The sequence below is a fragment of the Rhamphochromis longiceps genome, linkage group LG3, assembly GCF_057381845.1.
Source record: "Rhamphochromis longiceps isolate RC_006_pf linkage group LG3, R_longiceps_female_GT1.1, whole genome shotgun sequence".
Classification (NCBI taxonomy): Eukaryota; Metazoa; Chordata; class Actinopteri; order Cichliformes; family Cichlidae; genus Rhamphochromis; species Rhamphochromis longiceps.
The window spans coordinates 1872946-1890848 of record NC_140559.1 but is presented as its reverse complement, the minus strand read 5'-3'; the positions used below and the strand labels follow the sequence as shown (position 1 = coordinate 1890848).

Sequence of the window (17903 nt, the reverse complement as noted above, 5' to 3'; positions counted from 1 at the left end):
ACAAAGCAAAGAAGGTGTGGCTGGAGTGTATCCCAGCTACGATGGGGCGAGATGCATGGTACACGCTGGAAAGGGCGCCATCCCGTCACTGGTTTAACACGGGGTGTCGAACTCCAGGCCTCAGGGGCCAGTGTCCTGCAGGTTTTAGATAACACCCTTGGTCAACACACCTGAATCAAATGATTAGTTCATTACCAGGCTTCTGGAGAACTTCAAGACATGTTGAGGCGGTTATTTACCTTTAAATCAGCGGTGTTGTATCAAGGACACATCTAAAACCTGCAGGACACCGGCCCTCGAGGCCTAGAGTTCGACACCGGTGGTTTAAAACATAAAGACAAACGACTATCCAGGTTTTAGGTTTAGAAAAGAACCGGTTCTGTTCGCTGTGAAATAACATAACTTAACTGGAATAAATTTAAAAACTTTGCGGAATCCCACAAAACACGCCTTTTGCTTTTTTGTCCCATGCGGAGATCCGTAGGATATGAGCGCCCCACGTGACCGCTTACAGCAAACCTCAGCAGAGTAGCGACGGCGGGAGAAGAGTTGCGCGTGCGCAGACGTGGCTGCCGTCCTATGAAGCAGACCGAGCTCAAGTATCGCTCCTGTTCCTGTCGATTAAACACCAATAAAACAGCGTCGCTGTCGCTTCTATCGACCCGCAGCAGCTGAAGCAGCCATGTGTTCAGCTGAGTCTCTGAGAGAGTTCATACAGGAGAGGCTGGCTGCTGTCTGTCAACAAATCTTCTGCGAGGTTCAGAAAACCATCGTCCAGTATGAGGAGGAGATCCAGCGTCAGCGCAGACTGCTGGATATCAGCCGGAGACCCAACACACACTCACACGGCTCAGGTACGGACACGTGTGCTGAGCTCAGGTTCCTCTCTGTTGATGAAGACATGAAAGCTCGTCAGCGTCTCCGGGATTTCTCTGATGTTAGCTGGGAGCAGAAAGCTGTTACCTTGGTGATTAATTTAATTTCGGACTCTAATTTGTGTAAAATATCAGACACTGGGCATCAGCTAAAGACTGCAGTCAGGTGTGTTTGGCTGTTTTTCACAGTCGTACTGAAACAATCAGTGCAGTTTGAGTTCATCTGTGAGATTATTGTTTAGCAGGAGTAAAACCCTGAAAAGAAATAAACGCCTTGATGCTGATAAAGCAGCGAGTTTAAGGCCAGCGTGTAGTTCAGGTTTTTAAGTCTTGAGCTGCCCCTGATTTCCTCATATTTTGGTAAACATAAATAAAATATGTGACCTGAGGGAGGTACCTATTTCAATAGGATGGAGCTGCAGCGTATATGCAGCTGTAAGTATATAGTCAGTTCCCCCAACTGGGCAAAACACTATAAAAAGGAAATTCATCATTGTTGTCTCCACCCAAGCTCACCACCACGGTGCATGCAAAAGTGGCAAGAAAAAGATGAGTTTCCGTGCAGCACCTTCGCTGTCTGCAACGATATATTAAAAAAATAAAAGTAAACCACTCTCAACTACAATCAGTACACACATTGGAGCCTACTGATACAATGAAGAAAAACAAACAAATAAACAAAACAACATCGACAGCCACAGCTGTCACAATAATCTTCAGCTCTTTGCAGTTGAGTTAAACCAGTCTAAAACAAATTAAAACAAACACTGGTGTTTCGGGACTTCGGCCTGCAGCCAAAAATCCATCCAGGCAAAGCTGCAGCTTGGCAATCTGTAAATGAAAACAGGACATCACTTACACTGAACAGTTGACCACAGCAGGAATACCCCTGTTCACAAGTTAGGGTCACACCCTAATAAGTATCGGCAAGTGGTGGCGGAGTCCACTACACATTTCTCTGTAGGAATAAAACAGTGTTTCCTTCTACAAGAGTAAAAATGACTTTAAGCCTCTGCCAAACTACAGAAACTCAAGTGGGACATGTTCCGTTGCCTCAAAGGGGAAAACTACCGACAAAGGTCAGGTCTCACCTGTCACATATAAAAAGAAGAATTTGAAGCAGCTATTCCAGAGAGTTTAGACTTTCAGTCAATTTTTTTCTTTATGCTTTTGTGGAATCAGATTAAGAATAATTAAAGAGACTAAAACACCAAATAATTTTTAATGATTTCATTATTACCATATTGTAATTTATATTTTTGATGGTACAACAGGGTAAAATGCCTGTGAAACAAAATTGATAAATTCAGTCTACAGTGTTGTTAAAGTCTTTACCCCCCTTCCTGATTTCAGAGACTGCGTCTTCTTTTGGCGTTTACTGGGTGGCTGGCATCCTCGTTGATGCATTGCTGCATCTTCTATTTCAGTCCATTATTACACTCTTAAATCTTCTCATTCCTTCATCTTTCAGGATCTTGCAAAGCTTGAAACGACCCATTAACGACCTATTAAATTAGTCAGACGATTTTGATAGTCGACGTAATCGTGACTAGTCTACTGGTGGCAGCCCTATTAGTTAGAAAGCAAAAATGAGTGAATGTGGCCTGTTGTTTGTTTTTATTAAGGAGTTTTTTCATCATCTTTTTCTCTATTTCTCTCTTCAGAATTCCAACAGCTTCATGTTTGTGGGAAAGAGGAGCCTCTGACAGAACAGCAGGTCTTTAACCAGGAGATGATCTCCAGTGTGGACCAGGAGGATCCAGAGCCTCCACAGATGAAAGAGAGACAGGAGGAGGAACTGCAGCAGCTGGGAGTGAAGCAGGAGGCTGACGGTGTCAGAACTGATGATGATTGGCTCAAACTGCTGGCGACCATCTGGAAACCCGAGATAAAGCTGCACAGAATAGGTTTGTAAAACTGGGATGATTCACAGGAAGAAATAAAGGTCAGAACTTTAACTAGAAAAATTTGCATTTCCTGCGAAAATGCAGTGTGGATGCTTTAAAGCTGAAGCTGTATGCAAAAACTAGCGGAAAAAGCTGAAAACTTGCAGAAATTGTTAAAACTTTGCAGAAGCAAAGGAACTTTGCTAAAATGGAATAACTTAGCAGAACTGCAATATCTTAGAGGAAACATAATACTTGGCAGAAATACAATAGCATAGCAGAACTTAGCAGAAATATTGTAACTTACCAGAAACATGATAACTTCTAAAAAATACAAGAATTTAGGAGAAATAGTATAAGATAACAGAAAGAATGTATTTAGCCAAAAATACTTAAACATTACAGAAACACTATGATTTACAAAAATAGTACAACAGAGCAGAAATGCTGTGATTTACCAGAGACACTGTGATGAACTATGAATATTGTAATTTTAAATCAATACTATGTTTCAGCACAAATACTCTGGTTTAGCACAAATATTATAACATAGCAGAAATACAATTATATAGCAGAAATGCTATATTTAGAAAGAAAAATATAATATAGTAGAAATACTATGATTTAGCAGAAATACTACAATATAGCATAATAACAATGATTTGGAACAAATACTATGATTGAGCAGAATAGCAATAACTTAAGTGAAAATACTGGAAAAGTAAAATGACAAGATGAAAAAAAACAGAACATGGTTAAGTTCCCTCAAAACTAATTTTTGTTCACCTGTGAAAAAAAAAAAAAAAGAGCCTGGGAGCTGCTAAATTTGAATCCACAGAGGCTGTGTACTTTTTCCTGCCAAAACAGGTGCACACACGCAGCACAGAGACAGGATTTTTGCAGTCTATTTCTCATAGTGAGGACTCCCCTCAAACAAATGACCACAATTTCCTAACTGTATTGGCCAGAACGGTCATTTTTACGCCGTTTTGTTCAGAAGAGATGGGGGAATCGTCAAGTGTTGACAATTTATCATTAAAATATGAATTTTTAGAGATATATGACATCGATGACTTGTTGGCTTAGAAGCCACAAAGGCCCCAATATGCAAATTTGAATGCCTCAGCCCACATATATGATTGGCTGGGAAGCCGTGCAGACCCTGATTTGTAAATTTACTACATTTAGCAGAAATACTGTATTAAGCACAAATCCTATAAAAAGCAGAAATACTATATTAAGCAATATAAATATCCTATAAAAATCCTATAAAAAGCAAAAATACTGTACTATGATTTGGTAGAAAAACTATAATTAATCAGAAATACTATATTTAGCACAAATCTTATAAAACAGCAGAAATGCTATGATTTAGCGCAATAGTAATAAGTTAAACAGAAAAATTGGAAAAGCAAAATGGACAGCTGAAAAAATGCTGAACATGCTGAGGGTCCCTCAAATATACTTGTTAAATGAAAAAAAAATCGGCAAAAAAAACCATATAACAGCCACACAATCACAAATATGGACACATATGGAAACACACATGCACAGAGAGAGAGACACACAAGATCCAAGAATGGAATGTGCAGTTTTTTGCGCTATTGGGGGTCTGGGGACCCAGAACCGGTCAGTATCTGGTGTGACCACCATTTGCCTCGTGCAGTGCAACACATCGTCGCATGGAGTCTATCAGATTGTCAATTGTGGCCTGTGGAATGTTGGTCCACTCCACTTCAATGGCTGTGCGAGGTTGTTGGATATTCGTGGGAACTGGTACACGCTGTCGTATACGCCGGTCAAGCACATCCCGAACATGCTCAATGGGTGACATGTCCGGTGAGTATGCTGGCCATGCAAGAACTGGGACATTCTCAGCTGCCATCTGCCCTGAACAATGTGAACCATGATTCATCCGTGAAGCGCACACCTCTCCAACGTGCCAGACGCCATCGGATGTGAGCATTTGCCTACACAAGTCTGTTACGGCGACGAGCTGGAGTCAGGTCAAGACCTGGTTGACATTCCTGTTGTCAGCATGCCAATTGCACGCTCCCTCATTGCTTGTGGCATCTGTGGCATTTTGCTGTGAGACAAAACTGCACATTCCAGGGTGGCCTTTTGTTGTGGGCAGTCTGAGGTACACCTGTGCACTACTCATGGTGTCAGATCAGCATCCTGATGTGGCACACCTGTGAGATGGGATGGATTATCTCAATATAGCAGATGTGCCCACTACCACACATTTGGACTGATTTGTGACCACTGTTTGGGAGGGATGGTTATATTGTGTATCTGGGATGAATTTTAGGTCTCTACGTCCATCCCATGGGGAATGGGAGCAGTAACAAAGGTGTTGCGTTTATATTTTTGTTGAGTGTATATAAAAAAAATGTTTTCATTTGTCTCTTCAGACCTTCAACGACTAAATGTCTGTGAGGACGAGGTGGAGAAGGAGGAACCTCTCACAAACCAGGAAAACTATAACGAGGAGAGGAGCTCCAGTGTGGACCAGGAGGACCCAGACCCTCCACAGATTAATGAGGAACAGGAGGATCTCTACAGCAGTCAGAAGGGAGAGCAGCTGGGAGTGAGGCAGGAGACTGATACCTTCATGGTGACTCCTGCTTATGAGGAAAGTGACCACAGTGAAGCAGAACCAAACAGTGAGCAAATCTCTCACAGCTCTGGTGAAGCAGAGAGCCAAGATCAGGAAGAAAGTCAGCATGTGGACTCAGGGTCACCTGAAAATGCAGAGGTGAAGACAATCAGACGTCGCAAAAAGAAAAGTGACAGTAATAAAGTGGAAAATCCTGCTCTGTCAGAGAGTCAGGGTCAAAGTGGGGCAAGAAAAAAGACTGAACAATGTGACATCTGTGGGAAAAGTTTTCAGTTTAAATCACGCCTGACTGCACACGTGAGACGTCACACAGGTGAGAAACCGTATTCATGTAGCACCTGTGGAAAGGCGTTTCTGTTTAAATCCCAACTGAATATACATATGAGACGTCACACAGGTGAGAAACCATATTCTTGTAGCACCTGTGATAAAACGTTTGTCCTTAGATCCCTACTAAACGCTCATGTAAGAGTTCACACAGGTGAGAAGGCATTTTTGTGTAGCACCTGTGGGAAAGCATTCACTTCCAACTCACAATTGACCACTCACACAAGAGTTCACACAGGTGAGAAGCCATATTCTTGTAGCACCTGTGGTAAAACCTTTAACTGTGCAACCTACCTGAAGAAACATGTCAGAGTTCACACAGGTGAGAAACCTTATCCTTGTAGCACCTGTGGGAAACAATTTAGTCAATGGATACACATGAATCGTCACATGAGGCGTCACACAGGTGAGAAGCCATATAGCTGCAGCACTTGTGGGAAAAGATTCCCTTACCAATCAGGATTGAAAGTTCACATGAATACACACAGGTGACACGGTTATGTGAAGGCTGCAGAATCTGTGGGAAAAGATTTTGTTAAATAGACACGTGATAATTTATGTTGCTTAAAAGTGTTATATTTAGAAAATGTGGGACAGAGTCATAGCAGTGTGTAGAGCTCACACTGACCAGGAGTCAAATCACTGCAACACCCGAGTGAAAAGATGACCGATATTCAAATTAGCATTTTCTGTCCAGAGTAGTAAAAACTCTCAGCATTCTTTATAAAGTTCATTACATTATTCTTATAGTTGTATCAGAGAAACCCTGATGTTACATTTAATGATGGTTAAAGTTCAGTGTGCTCCTTTTCTATAGAAAAGTACATTTTTACATTTAGAGAACATGCACCAGAAAAGTCATTCAATTTGTGTTTGGTTGTTTATTTGTGTGTTGTAACAATGCTTTTTGACAATAAATCCTATACCATTGCAAAGTCTATTTATTTCTCTTTAAATGGAAGCACATTTATAAGGAAAATTTTATTCATGGGTTGAGCAGCAGAGTTGAGAATGTAGATTGCATCCACGACAAACAGCTTATTCTGCTATTGTGTCATAATTTTTAGCTTCCAGAAGACCAGGTGCTGAAAATCAGGTGCCTGATCGGCTCCTGACTAGCAGAATCTGTTATAGCAGTTAGACAGATCTAGCAACTTCAACCTGTTATTCCACAAAACCAAGTTTCAGCATTATTTGCAGTGAGACAAAGTACTTTTTGTGCTTAGTTGATTTATTTCAGCAAGAAATATAAATTAATCAACTTGTACAGATACAGCAAAAACACTGAAGGGGTCCTCACCGATTACCGGCTGATGGGCCACCGTAATGATATCCATGTCTATGACAAGGAAGATGCAAGCATGACTAATGATGACGCTGAGAAAAAACAGTGGTAATGTCTTATGTATTCAGCAGGGGGAGCAGTGTTGACATTCATTTACAGGCTTGCAACATTATTTATTTATAATTGTTACATTTGTTCAGGAATCTCATTCTGACAGAATCATAACGTTGAGACTATTGAAGCCTCACAACAAGAGTCCCCTCGTAGCACTTTACATTATAAGGCAAAGACCCTAAAATAAAACGGAGAAAGACTTTAATAATCAGATGAGCTGTTATGAAGAAAAGCTTTTGCAACAGTGGGAAGGAAAAACTCCCTTTTAACAGGAAGAAGCATCGAGCAGAACCAGGCCTGGGGTGAGGCGGCCATCCTCGATCATATCAGGATAAACACACTCCGTAGAAGACAGCCAGAGATGAATAATAACTAATGATTAAATGCATAGAGATTCATAACCACATAGTGGGCGAATAGCGCTCAGTGCATCATGGGAATCCCCCACCAGCCTGCGCCTATTGAGGCATAACTAAAGGAGGATTCAGGGTCAGGAGCAGTTATGTACAGCTACTTTTAATACTACTGATATTTATTTAGACTCTTTCTCTCTGATTGATCTTTATGAGTTAACTTCAATAATTACTTCCTCCAAATCATCAATGTGTCTTTTAAGTCCCAAGGCTGCTTAAAGAAGTCGTAACATTAATGAATGATTCAGTTCTGCATATGATGAATCTGTCCCCGTTACTGGACTCACATGTCCTCAGCCAGAATCTCTGAACAGGTCTGCAGAACCAGATGGCATCCCTACAGTTCACAGCACAGTGTGTGCACTGTGCAGTGAGTTCGTATGTTTGAGTGTTTGGAACATCCTTTGTCCAGTCCCCAAACCTTTGATTCAGAAAACTGATCAGAGGTTCGCACAAACTCTATTCAACCCCCCCCCAATTGTGCTCCAGTCAAATTTGATTGATTTAAAGGTTTTATCTCTGAAATAACTCTCTGGATAACTGTTTTTGTCATGTAATTGGATTGCACTGTCAGGCCTCAACCCTGACCTGACCAAGTTGGGTGTATCACCTGAAAGCTAAGCTTCTGCTCGTCTAGCTCTTAGGGTCACTGAGGCACACAACTGACCACATAAAGCTGGAACTCTCTTAGGGGAAAAATTGAAAAATTAAAGAACAAACAAATAAAATAAAATATTGCTCATCAGATTATAACAGCTAAAAACATGAAATTTGCATTAATTGGATGACCTTTATCAAATATATTTGAAGACAACAATAACACCTCTCACTGTTTTGTCATGAAAGACGCAATGTGGCAAAATGTTGTAATAAAACTATTACAACAACTAACATCTGAGTAGAAAAGGGTTTTTTTTAACTGTAAAAAACATATTTAACAAATTATTTTCATAACTTTTCTTAATGCACGCTCAATCACCCAGGTAAGTAAAAACCCAAAAGTCTTGATCAAAGACCACTGATCGATAGTTTTTGATTGATGGCTGTGACAATTTGAATATTAATGATCACAAAGCTGAGGTTACAGCCTATTGTTAGTCTGTGGGTGGGTTTTAGTTATTGTGCAAATGTACTGTTTATAAGATTTGGGGAAACCTCCAGTCAGTTGATACTGAAGAAGTCACTTGGATGAGTGACGAAACATTTCTCTGACTAAAAACGCTACGTCCAGATGAACAGATCCAACCTTTTTGTAATTTTCTGAACTGAATGACCGAGTTTTTATCGAGGTATTCTTCTGTTTTAATTGCACGTGATTCACGATGAAATGCTTTGCTTACTTTGCAACAAAAACAACACTATCAAAGCTGCCCAAAGAGGCTATTCATACAATGAATTATATAAATGCAGTTTGTTCATGCCTCTATACTGTAAATTATCCACCAAAGCAGAAAAAAGCAACATCATGTTTTCATGCTCCTGCAGCACATTGATGCTAAACGTTCTCAAACAGCTGATTTCATGCACTGACCTGTGCAAGTGAAATGAGATAAACGCTGTTAATCAATAACTTTTGCAGCTTCTGGCAGTCTGAACTTTGGAATAAAACACACTCTGAGTTGTAAGGGCTGTAACAACAACACTGGAATCACACTCACATTTGGTCCAAACTAGCAGCTTCCTCTGAGTGAGTCCAGCTACAGGAGAGAAAAGTGGAAAACTCCAACACTGCTGCTTCAAGCTGCTGACGCTCCACACACTGAATGTGAGTTTGAGCAAAAACACGACTCAAAGGAAGTTTCAATGAAGGTGGTAGAGGAGGGAGGGGAGCCAGGACTGACTGTACTTCCTGTCTGCTGTTTTCAGCTTCACTCACAGACTCAATGGCTTCCAGATCAGAGGAGGATCTCTGCTGTCCGGTCTGTCAGGAGGTCTTCAGAGAGCAGAGCAGAGTGCCAGTGTGTCACATCTGCAGAGACTCAGAAAAACACACCAATCACAGATTCAGACCCATCGATGAAGCTGCACAACAACACAAGAAGGAACTTCAGGAAACTCTGGAGCCCTTAAAGAAGAAGTTAAATGTTTGCAAACGAGTTCAAGTGAAGTTTGATCAAACAGCAGAACACATTAAGGTCCAGGCCCGACACACAGAGAGGCAGATTAAGGAGCAGTTTAAGAAGCTTCACCAGTTTCTAGCAGAGGAAGAGAAGGCCAGGCTGGCTGCACTGAGGGAGGAAGAGGAGCAGAAGAGTGGGATGATGAAGGAGAAGATGGAGGCTCTGAGCAGAGAGATAGCAGCTCTTTCAGACACAGTCAGAGCCACAGAGGAGGAGCTGAGAGCTGAAGACGTCTCATTCCTGCACAACTACAAGGCTGCAGTGGAAAGAGTCCAGCGCTGCCCCCTGCTGGATGATCCACAGCTGCCCTCAGGAGCTCTGATAGACCAGGCCAAACACCTGGGCAACCTGACCTTCAACATCTGGAACAACATGAAGGACATGGTCTCCTACACTCCTCTCATTCTGGACCCAAACACTGCTCATCCAGAACTCATCCTGTCTGAAGATCTGACCAGTGTGAGACGAGGAGGAGAGAGGCAGCAGCTTCCTGATAATCCAGAGAGATTTGATTATTACAGCTCTGTCCTGGGCTCTGAGGGCTTTAACTCAGGGAGTCACAGCTGGGATGTTGAAGTTGGAGACAGTACATGGTGGGGACTGGGTGTGTTAGCAGAGTCTGTGCAGAGGAAACAAAGCATACTCTCTGGATTATGGATAATATGGTTTGGGGAAGATAAATACTCAGCATGGTCTCCATTAGCAGGATCCACTGCTCTCTCAGCACAGATGATCCAAAGGATCAGAGTGAATCTGGACTGGAACAGAGGAAAGCTGTCGTTCTCTGATCCTGATACTAACACACACATACACACCTTCACACACACTTTCACTCACAGGATGTTCCCATACATTAGCACTGATGTTGAAGTGAAAGTGTTGACGTTGAAGGTGTCAGTGTCAGTGGAGCAGATGAGTTGAGAATGATGATATTTCTGTTTTTCCTTTTTTTCCTTTTAAAAATCCAGTTCTGTCTGGCAGCCTTTGCAATCAGAATTATGATCTGAATGCACTGTTGTGCCAAACACATTTTGCTTTTCCAAATCAGCTCTGTATATTCTCTATGGGCTCCCCTTTTTTAAGGTTTAACTGTTTATTTCGTCTATCCATGCTATTTTGGTTATTACAATATATGTTGTATAGAGTATGATCCTGTCTACGGCAGGGCAAGAAGGAAAAAGGGAAGAGGCCCTAGATGGCCAAAGGGTGACAGCCCTAGAGGGCCAGTCGATGAGCAGCAGATCCCACTATAGGTGAGAGCCGAGACCAGGGTCCCAGTGCTCCATGTGCTGAAGAACTGCCCAGTACACAAGACAGTTACCTCCTGACATGGAAGAGCTCAAAGCCACCCCTGGCCACCAAGGGAGCCGGTGAACTACCACACCACAATGTCCAACCACCGGCCCTGGAACCAACAAGTAAAAATGCCCAAGGTGAAGCGGTCAAAAGTCTGGCTGTACTTCACAGCAAAAGATGCAAACTCAGCAGCCTGCAACAAGTGCTTTAAGCTGATACTGTGATACTGTGCAAAGGAGGTGACACCTTGAATCTGATGACGAACCTGGCGATGTATAGTGCTTTTTTTTTTAAAGCCGAGAAATGCGCCGTATTTGATAGCTTGCTGCGAGACCTCACACCGAGCACATCTGCTGCGGGTGTGGTGCCTGTTATCGGACCCGGAGTTAGCAACATCCCCCAAAAACCCGAAGAGGAGAGTCCTGGCCCCTAGCCCTGCCAGTGTAGCAGAAATGATGACGGATGATGATGCAGCAGCAGCCGTTCTTCTCTGCGTGAGTAGCTTAATGTTGTTCGTGTGTAATTTACGTTGAGTACGCTAACCACGTTATTACATTAATGCACGTAAGGTGAACTAGCAAACACCGTCGTAGTTACATGCGGCTGTCTTCTTGTTTGATGGCAGATACTCCCTTCACCCTGGCCAAAAAGGCTAAAATGACCAAAGAAAAAGTGGAAAACGGCTAAACATGAGAGGTTTTAGGACAAAGTTTGTGTTTTTTCCATTGTTTAAGCACTGCTTCCAGCCAAGAGTGATACCATATATGCCCCATAGCTGCAGAAAAGGCTAACATTGTTATCTTTTTACAAAAAAACACCTGAACATGAGAGGTTTTAGGACAAAGTTTGTGTTCTCCATTCTTTAAGCACCGGCACCGTTTCAAAAGTACCGGTTTGGCACCGGTATCGGATAAAACTTAAACGATACCCATCCCTACCCAGAAGTGGCGAGCCAGGAAATAACTCCTCCCACCACAGAGAGTAGACTATAGTGTGTAGATGAGTCCCACATCTTGGGGCTGTGACTGTGTCACAACACCAGAAAGGAAGAAGACACACTAGTCTGGGTCTGGGACAAGCTGCACTCAGCACTGGTTACTCCCGCACATGGACACCCCATCCCATCCCACACAATGGGCCTGCAGGCACCTAGAAGAGGTCAGCCACCCAACTAGAGACAAGGACCCACCACCACAAGCACTCCAGGCCCCACACACCAAGATCGCTAGGCAGCACCCACCCCAGTCCCCCACCACCACGAACTGAGGCAGAAACCCAGACACTCCAAAACTACAACCACAGCTCTTTAGGGTCCAGGAAGCCGCCAGACCTCTAAGTTTCAGAGAATGCCTTAATTCACTATTAAGGAACCCAGGCAAATGAGACCACCCCTATTAAATAATAGGATGAATCAGTGGGGACCAGAGAGAAACGAATAAACACAGTTCATCTTTTGAGGAGGAAAACACTATCTACAGACTGATGTGATCTAGAAATAAATGTAAATATTGATTGATACACAAACTTTTTTTTTTATTTAACAGTTTTCTTAGTGATGCATAACAAAGTAAGGAGTATAAGTGATGTATTTAGTTGTGTAGTTACTGATGTCACCTAAGATGCACACTTTGGGTGAGGTTGGGATACTGCAACTAAACCATGTGGAGAAGTCTTCACACATCCTCTGCCAGAACATCTAGAAAGGCGTGCAGGACCATATAGCTTGCATATAGTTCTCAGCAGAGTTGTCTTTGCAATGGGTGCATATGTTTGAGTGTGTAAGGCCCATTTGGGACAGCCTTTGTCCTGTAAGTTTGGGCTTTCACTCATTTTGAAGGTATTGAGCACATACAGACATTTTACTCTGGATTAATGAAAAGATCTTGCTCCCACTTTACGGTTGAGACAGAAATTGATGAATCAATTTTAAATGAAAGCTTTTGATATTTTGATAGCCATTTGAGGGCACAGATATTTACACATCTTTAGGTATAGATATTTCTAGATTCAATTGATTGGGATTAAAATTTTCCGGTATGTCTCATTTCAGTTGCTGATATTTAAGAAATGTGTTTGTTGATGATTCCATATCTGGATACAACTTCTTGAAATGAAATAAACTTTCCATTTTGTATAACATGTTCAAGATTTTGTATCCCTTTCTCAATGAACAATGATGATACTTCTAATGTTGTTTCCTGTCAGTGAGTTGAAGCTGTTAAACTGCAGCTGTCCTCCTGCTGCCTCGTTGTTCCAAAGCTCTTTGTTTCTCTTTTAGTTTCACTGTTTCTTTCTGTTTCTGCTGTCCACCTTTTCACATGGAAAATCATTTCACTGTTTCTCACTGAATGACTCCCCAAACTAGATTTGAAATTCTATCAAGTTTCTAATCATTACAAGTGATTCATGTTTCTATTTGATGTGTAAATGGAGATGATTTAGTTTGCTGGGATATGGACTGACATGTGTTGAATGGGAGGAGCAGTTTGTTGTTGTCTTCTTGTCTGTTTATGACAACAATAAATATGTTGTTGAAACAATGATTCATGTTTAACTCCATATATGAAATGTTTCTGATCTTTGAATTCTGTTTGATTAAAGACTTTCTTCATGACACAAATGAGATTTCAGTGTATTAATAGAACTAAATAAGCTCAGAGTTGAAAGGCTGGAGTATTATGTACGTGCTTCACTGTCAGGATCTTCAGGGGGATTCAAAGGGAAACATCAAACTGCTGTAATGAGATAAACTAGTTGGGCTGAACACACTTATCTGTAGTTTGTCTCCATCCAGGATCATCAGAATATAATGAACATGTGTGAAGAGCCACAAAATGCTGCTGCCCTCTCAGCATGATGAGCTCCAGCCTTTGTTAGCAGGACAACAGGAAACATGAGACAACTTTCAGAGACAGTAACCAACTGTGGCCACAAGATGGCAGCAGCTGATCTGAGATCCTTTATGTTAGCACAGAAATATTAGCTTCTGTCATGACTGATGAAGTTACTAGTTAATAAAGTTTCCAGTAAAGTGTTTAATCGCAGCCACAGATTGACAGCAAATATCTCGATTAGCTTCAGTGCATCTATAATAAATATGTGCAAGTTTCAGTGCTTCGTTTAAACTGTATGATACTTATACTGACCCAGGGTCAGTGTAAAATACAATCCTAGCTGTGTGAACAAAGCCTGGCTCCTTTAATCCTGCATGACAAACCTCAGGATGCAGGTTATTATTACTCTTTCCTGCTGGCACACCTGTCACACCTGAGAGTCAGCTAGAAACTTACAGTGACGTGGACATCATGCAAAGACTGCCAGACTCTGTAATACTGCAAATGATCAGTGACTCAAGTTAACACTAAACTTTAAATGGTACCTCTGTGTCTCTGTGTGTGTGCTGAACATTTAGAATCGGCGTTTCAGTCAGGCTGCATCAGCTGAAATATGTAAATAATAATATTTTTTATTCAGGTGTGGGGAAAATACATAAGACTGCAGTGAAGCGATGTACCAGATTAATACCTGGAAATCCTGTTTGGCTTTTTTCATTTTAATTCTCTTCTCTGTTTTCCAGAACAGTTCTCCACAGTCGGTGTCCACATGGGTCAGTGGGACCAAGAAGCACTCTGCTAATGTGGGACTCTGACCAGCAACATCCAGCAAGACCCAGACAGCGTTTTCTATCTCCCAGCTGGAGTTTTTTGTTTGTCTGTGACTGGAGAGTCAGATTTTTGTTGAGCTTCACACTTGCAGAGTTAAGTCAGTTTGCAGAGATCCCTCCCACCCTGGCTTTTATGTGCTAGATTTCTTATCTGAAACAGTAATATTTCAGTGACTGCTGCTTATACCACAGGTTAATACACTCTACTGATCCCTGATAGGAGAATCATCACCTCTGCCAACAAAGAAGCCTGGTGGATGTTTGTTTACAGTGTGATGATGGGACATCATGCTCTGCATCTTCAAAGTTTGTCTCTTGATTATCATTCATACACAGTAATTTGAAGTATGCTTATATATAGTAGAGCAGCACTCCAGGGCAAAAAAATATATTTAAAAATATTTATCACGATATATATTTGAGAATTTGCGATAACGATATAACTGACAACATAACTGACACTAGACAAAATACTTTACAACTCCACAACTTTATTAGTGCAAAAAAACCCATCAATGTATTTTCACTTAAACAAGCAGCTGTTTTTTATGTGCATTAAAGTTATATAAAAATTTAACAGTGCAAATGCAAAATCCTTGCTGACATTTTAACCAAAAGGCATTTCCAGTGGAAATTGGCCGACATACTCAGCATAACCATGTATAATATGCACAAAACTTAAAGTGAGGTTAAACACACACAATGCAATAATATTACGTTGAAGCACAGTACGTATCACTCCGCGAGGCTCCCGACTACGGTAGCCGTAATGCTCCAACAATCCATCAAGCAGTGCGGTTGCGTAGCTTAGCAAAGTCATGCTAAAACATTTTTGACAGATTTTTGAGTGCCCTGTGCCACCTAAAATCTGTTCGGAAAGGAAGGTTACCCATATTCTATCGCGATATTTCATTTTTTTTTATCATTGCCTAACATTATACCGGTATTACTATGAACGGTATGATATGGCCCAGCCCTAATATCTAACATAACTGGGCCAACCTGGTAATCTTCCTTTATGGAGGCTGTTTGAGTGTTGTGTGGTGAAAAAAGTGGACTAGTCGGCAGGATGCGAGTACAGATGCAGGAGAACTCTATCAGTGAGTTAACAGCACATCACTGCATCACACACCAGAAAACACTGTGTGGTAAAGTCCTAAAAACGCCTTAACGCCCACTCACATCCTGGGCCATCTGACCTCAGGAAATCACATGATAGGGTGGGGCCAGGTTTCACAATGAGCACACCCGAAACTCTGGCTGATTGTGACACACACACATTTTCACACCTTGGCTCATGTGATTAGGTAGAGAATCATCAGGGGGTCCTTTGTTCCTGTTTGTGGGGGAAACTCTTTTAAATCTGAGACTCTCCACCATTTGACCCTAGAACTGAAGAAGCTTCTCGGATGAGAGGTGAAACCTCTTCAAACAACTTAAAGAAGTCCAGACGCTTTTCTTTCCAAGCTCCTTAGATTAAACAAGAAGATGTGTCCAAACTTTTGACTGGTTTTGTTGGTTTGCAGCTAATAAAATACAGGTTATGCAAACCAAACAAGCCAGACAGAAAGTGATGCTTGCAATATATGATTATTACTTACTTGTGTTTCTGAACATGAACATAACAAGCAGGATTCTCTGGTACTCTGCTTAAAACTGTGGGTAATTCTTAGGCTTTCTCCTCTCCAAATAAATTAACAGTCATAGTGGTACCTTTGAGATTTATTTTAACACCCTGGTTCAAACATATTGCGCTGTGAAAGGGACACTCCAAATCCATCAACTGGTACATGTCCAGCAAATAAGTGTATAGGGAATAAACCAGTAAAATTTACAGGAAAGAACTGAAATCATTAAAATCACATTTTTTTTAAGTATGCAGTCCAGAGTGTTGTTACTAAAACTGTTGTTAATGTGACATCATGTGGAGTGTACAACATAGTGCAACCTAAAAATATGCAGAAGTAGTTTCTACCTTGTCGAATGATCTGAGAGAAGATGACTGTTTAGTTTATTTAGATTGCTCCCAGAGGTGCGTTCATGAAACTCCAACATCAGAATATTACACTTTTTCTAATCTTGAGCTAATTGAGAGAGCATGAACTCTCCTCCATGAAGCAAATTGAAGTTTTCAGCAGAAACAAAATAAACTAAATAGTAGGAATTTAAGTAGGAATACACTTCCCTCTAAGGTACGAGGACAGGACTTAAAAAGCAACGTCCAAAGAATGTCTTTGAAACACCTTCATCAAGCCTGCAGAACACTTAAAAAAGAAAAACTAGGTCCAAGTCTGGCCCCTCTTATACAAAATATAGAGAAATTATATAAGAGTTTAAAGAAATTAAATAATTCAAACATTAAGTTGGAACCCAACAGAAGAAATGAAGGACGTGCTCATAAGGCAAAGACCCTAAAAAATACTGAGAAAATCATCTATAGCAGCCTGCTGGGGGATTCCCATGACGCCTATTGCAGCGTAACTAAAGGAGGATTCAGGGTCAGGAGCAGTTACGTACAGCTACTTTTAATGATATTTATTTAGTCTCTTTCTCTCTGATTGATCTTTCTGAGTTAACTTCAATAATTACTGTCAGAAGAAGAGACAGTTTCTAGTGTGCACTCTGTCTACTAACTAGGTGTCCTTGGCCTGAGTGGTTTAAAACTGGAAAAGGCCCCACAATTGAACCTCACAGCATTTTCATTTGTTCAGAATTACAGATGGTTTGTTAGCAGTTTCTATCCTGTCATAATAAAGCTGTGCCTATAAGGCATCTGGATTTCTGCTGTGATGAGGCTGGGCTGCTGTGTTGCAAACTGTGCCCCATCACAGCAGCCTCATATTTGACCATCCATACTGTATTAGACTTCATGTAAAGACGTTTTTACAGCTAAGAAGAGTCTGATGGTGTCAACAATAAGAACATATTGAAATGTAGTTCTCTGATTGAGCGTGTTAGACCTTCTACTTTATTTTTAGAAGAAAGTCTTTACCTCCTTTTTCAAACACAGGTTAATTCATTGCAGGTACAAGTGGGTTTGTTTAAATAACAAAGTGAGATTAATTTATTTTATAGTGTATGGGACAGCCGGCAGGAGTATGCAGGTGTAGCCTCAGGGAGCAGTTTCCTATGAAGCTCACTATTAAAACCCCTGAAAGTCAATGTCACAAAAATGCCCAACATACAGGTTTTTAGCACTTACAGTACTATTATTGAAGTCTGGTTAAACTTTTAATACCCAGCTGTACACAACAATATCGCAATAACAACATTTTCCACAATGTTATAAATTTCTTGTGACAA

At 41.2% G+C, this 17903-nt stretch overlaps 2 protein-coding genes across 2 annotated transcripts; both read left to right on the top strand.

The window, feature by feature from the left end:
* The first annotated feature begins 546 nt into the window (after positions 1–546).
* LOC146672491 (uncharacterized) lies at positions 547–6648 on the top strand. Its single transcript, XM_085386234.1, has 3 exons — positions 547–854; positions 2540–2782; positions 5176–6648. The coding sequence occupies exons 1-3, from the start codon at positions 683–685 to the stop codon at positions 6198–6200; spliced, it is 1440 nt and encodes a 479-aa protein (XP_085242360.1). The 5' UTR covers positions 547–682; the 3' UTR covers positions 6201–6648.
* A 2755-nt stretch (positions 6649–9403) lies between these two features.
* Positions 9404–14572, top strand: LOC146672490 (zinc-binding protein A33-like). Its single transcript, XM_085400870.1, has 3 exons — positions 9404–9733; positions 9896–10226; positions 14514–14572. Exons 1-3 carry the CDS (start codon positions 9404–9406, stop codon positions 14570–14572), a joined length of 720 nt encoding a protein of 239 aa, XP_085256996.1.
* Positions 14573–17903: the final 3331 nt, after the last annotated feature.

What these genes read in the sequence shown, in the direction of transcription:
- LOC146672490 (XM_085400870.1), top strand. Translation starts at nt 9,404, where the DNA reads ATGGCTTCCAGATCAGAGGAGGATCTCTGCTGTCCGGTCTGTCAGGAG. An exon ending in TTCTAGCAGAGGAAGAGAAG is followed by an intron (nt 9,734 to 9,895) that starts GCCAGGCTGGCT and finishes CACAACTACAAG; the next exon opens with GCTGCAGTGGAAAGAGTCCA. An exon ending in GGATGTTGAAGTTGGAGACA is followed by an intron (nt 10,227 to 14,513) that starts GTACATGGTGGG and finishes TCTGTTTTCCAG; the next exon opens with AACAGTTCTCCACAGTCGGT.
- LOC146672491 (XM_085386234.1), top strand. Translation starts at nt 683, where the DNA reads ATGTGTTCAGCTGAGTCTCTGAGAGAGTTCATACAGGAGAGGCTGGCT. An exon ending in CACACACTCACACGGCTCAG is followed by an intron (nt 855 to 2,539) that starts GTACGGACACGT and finishes TTCTCTCTTCAG; the next exon opens with AATTCCAACAGCTTCATGTT. An exon ending in GATAAAGCTGCACAGAATAG is followed by an intron (nt 2,783 to 5,175) that starts GTTTGTAAAACT and finishes TTGTCTCTTCAG; the next exon opens with ACCTTCAACGACTAAATGTC.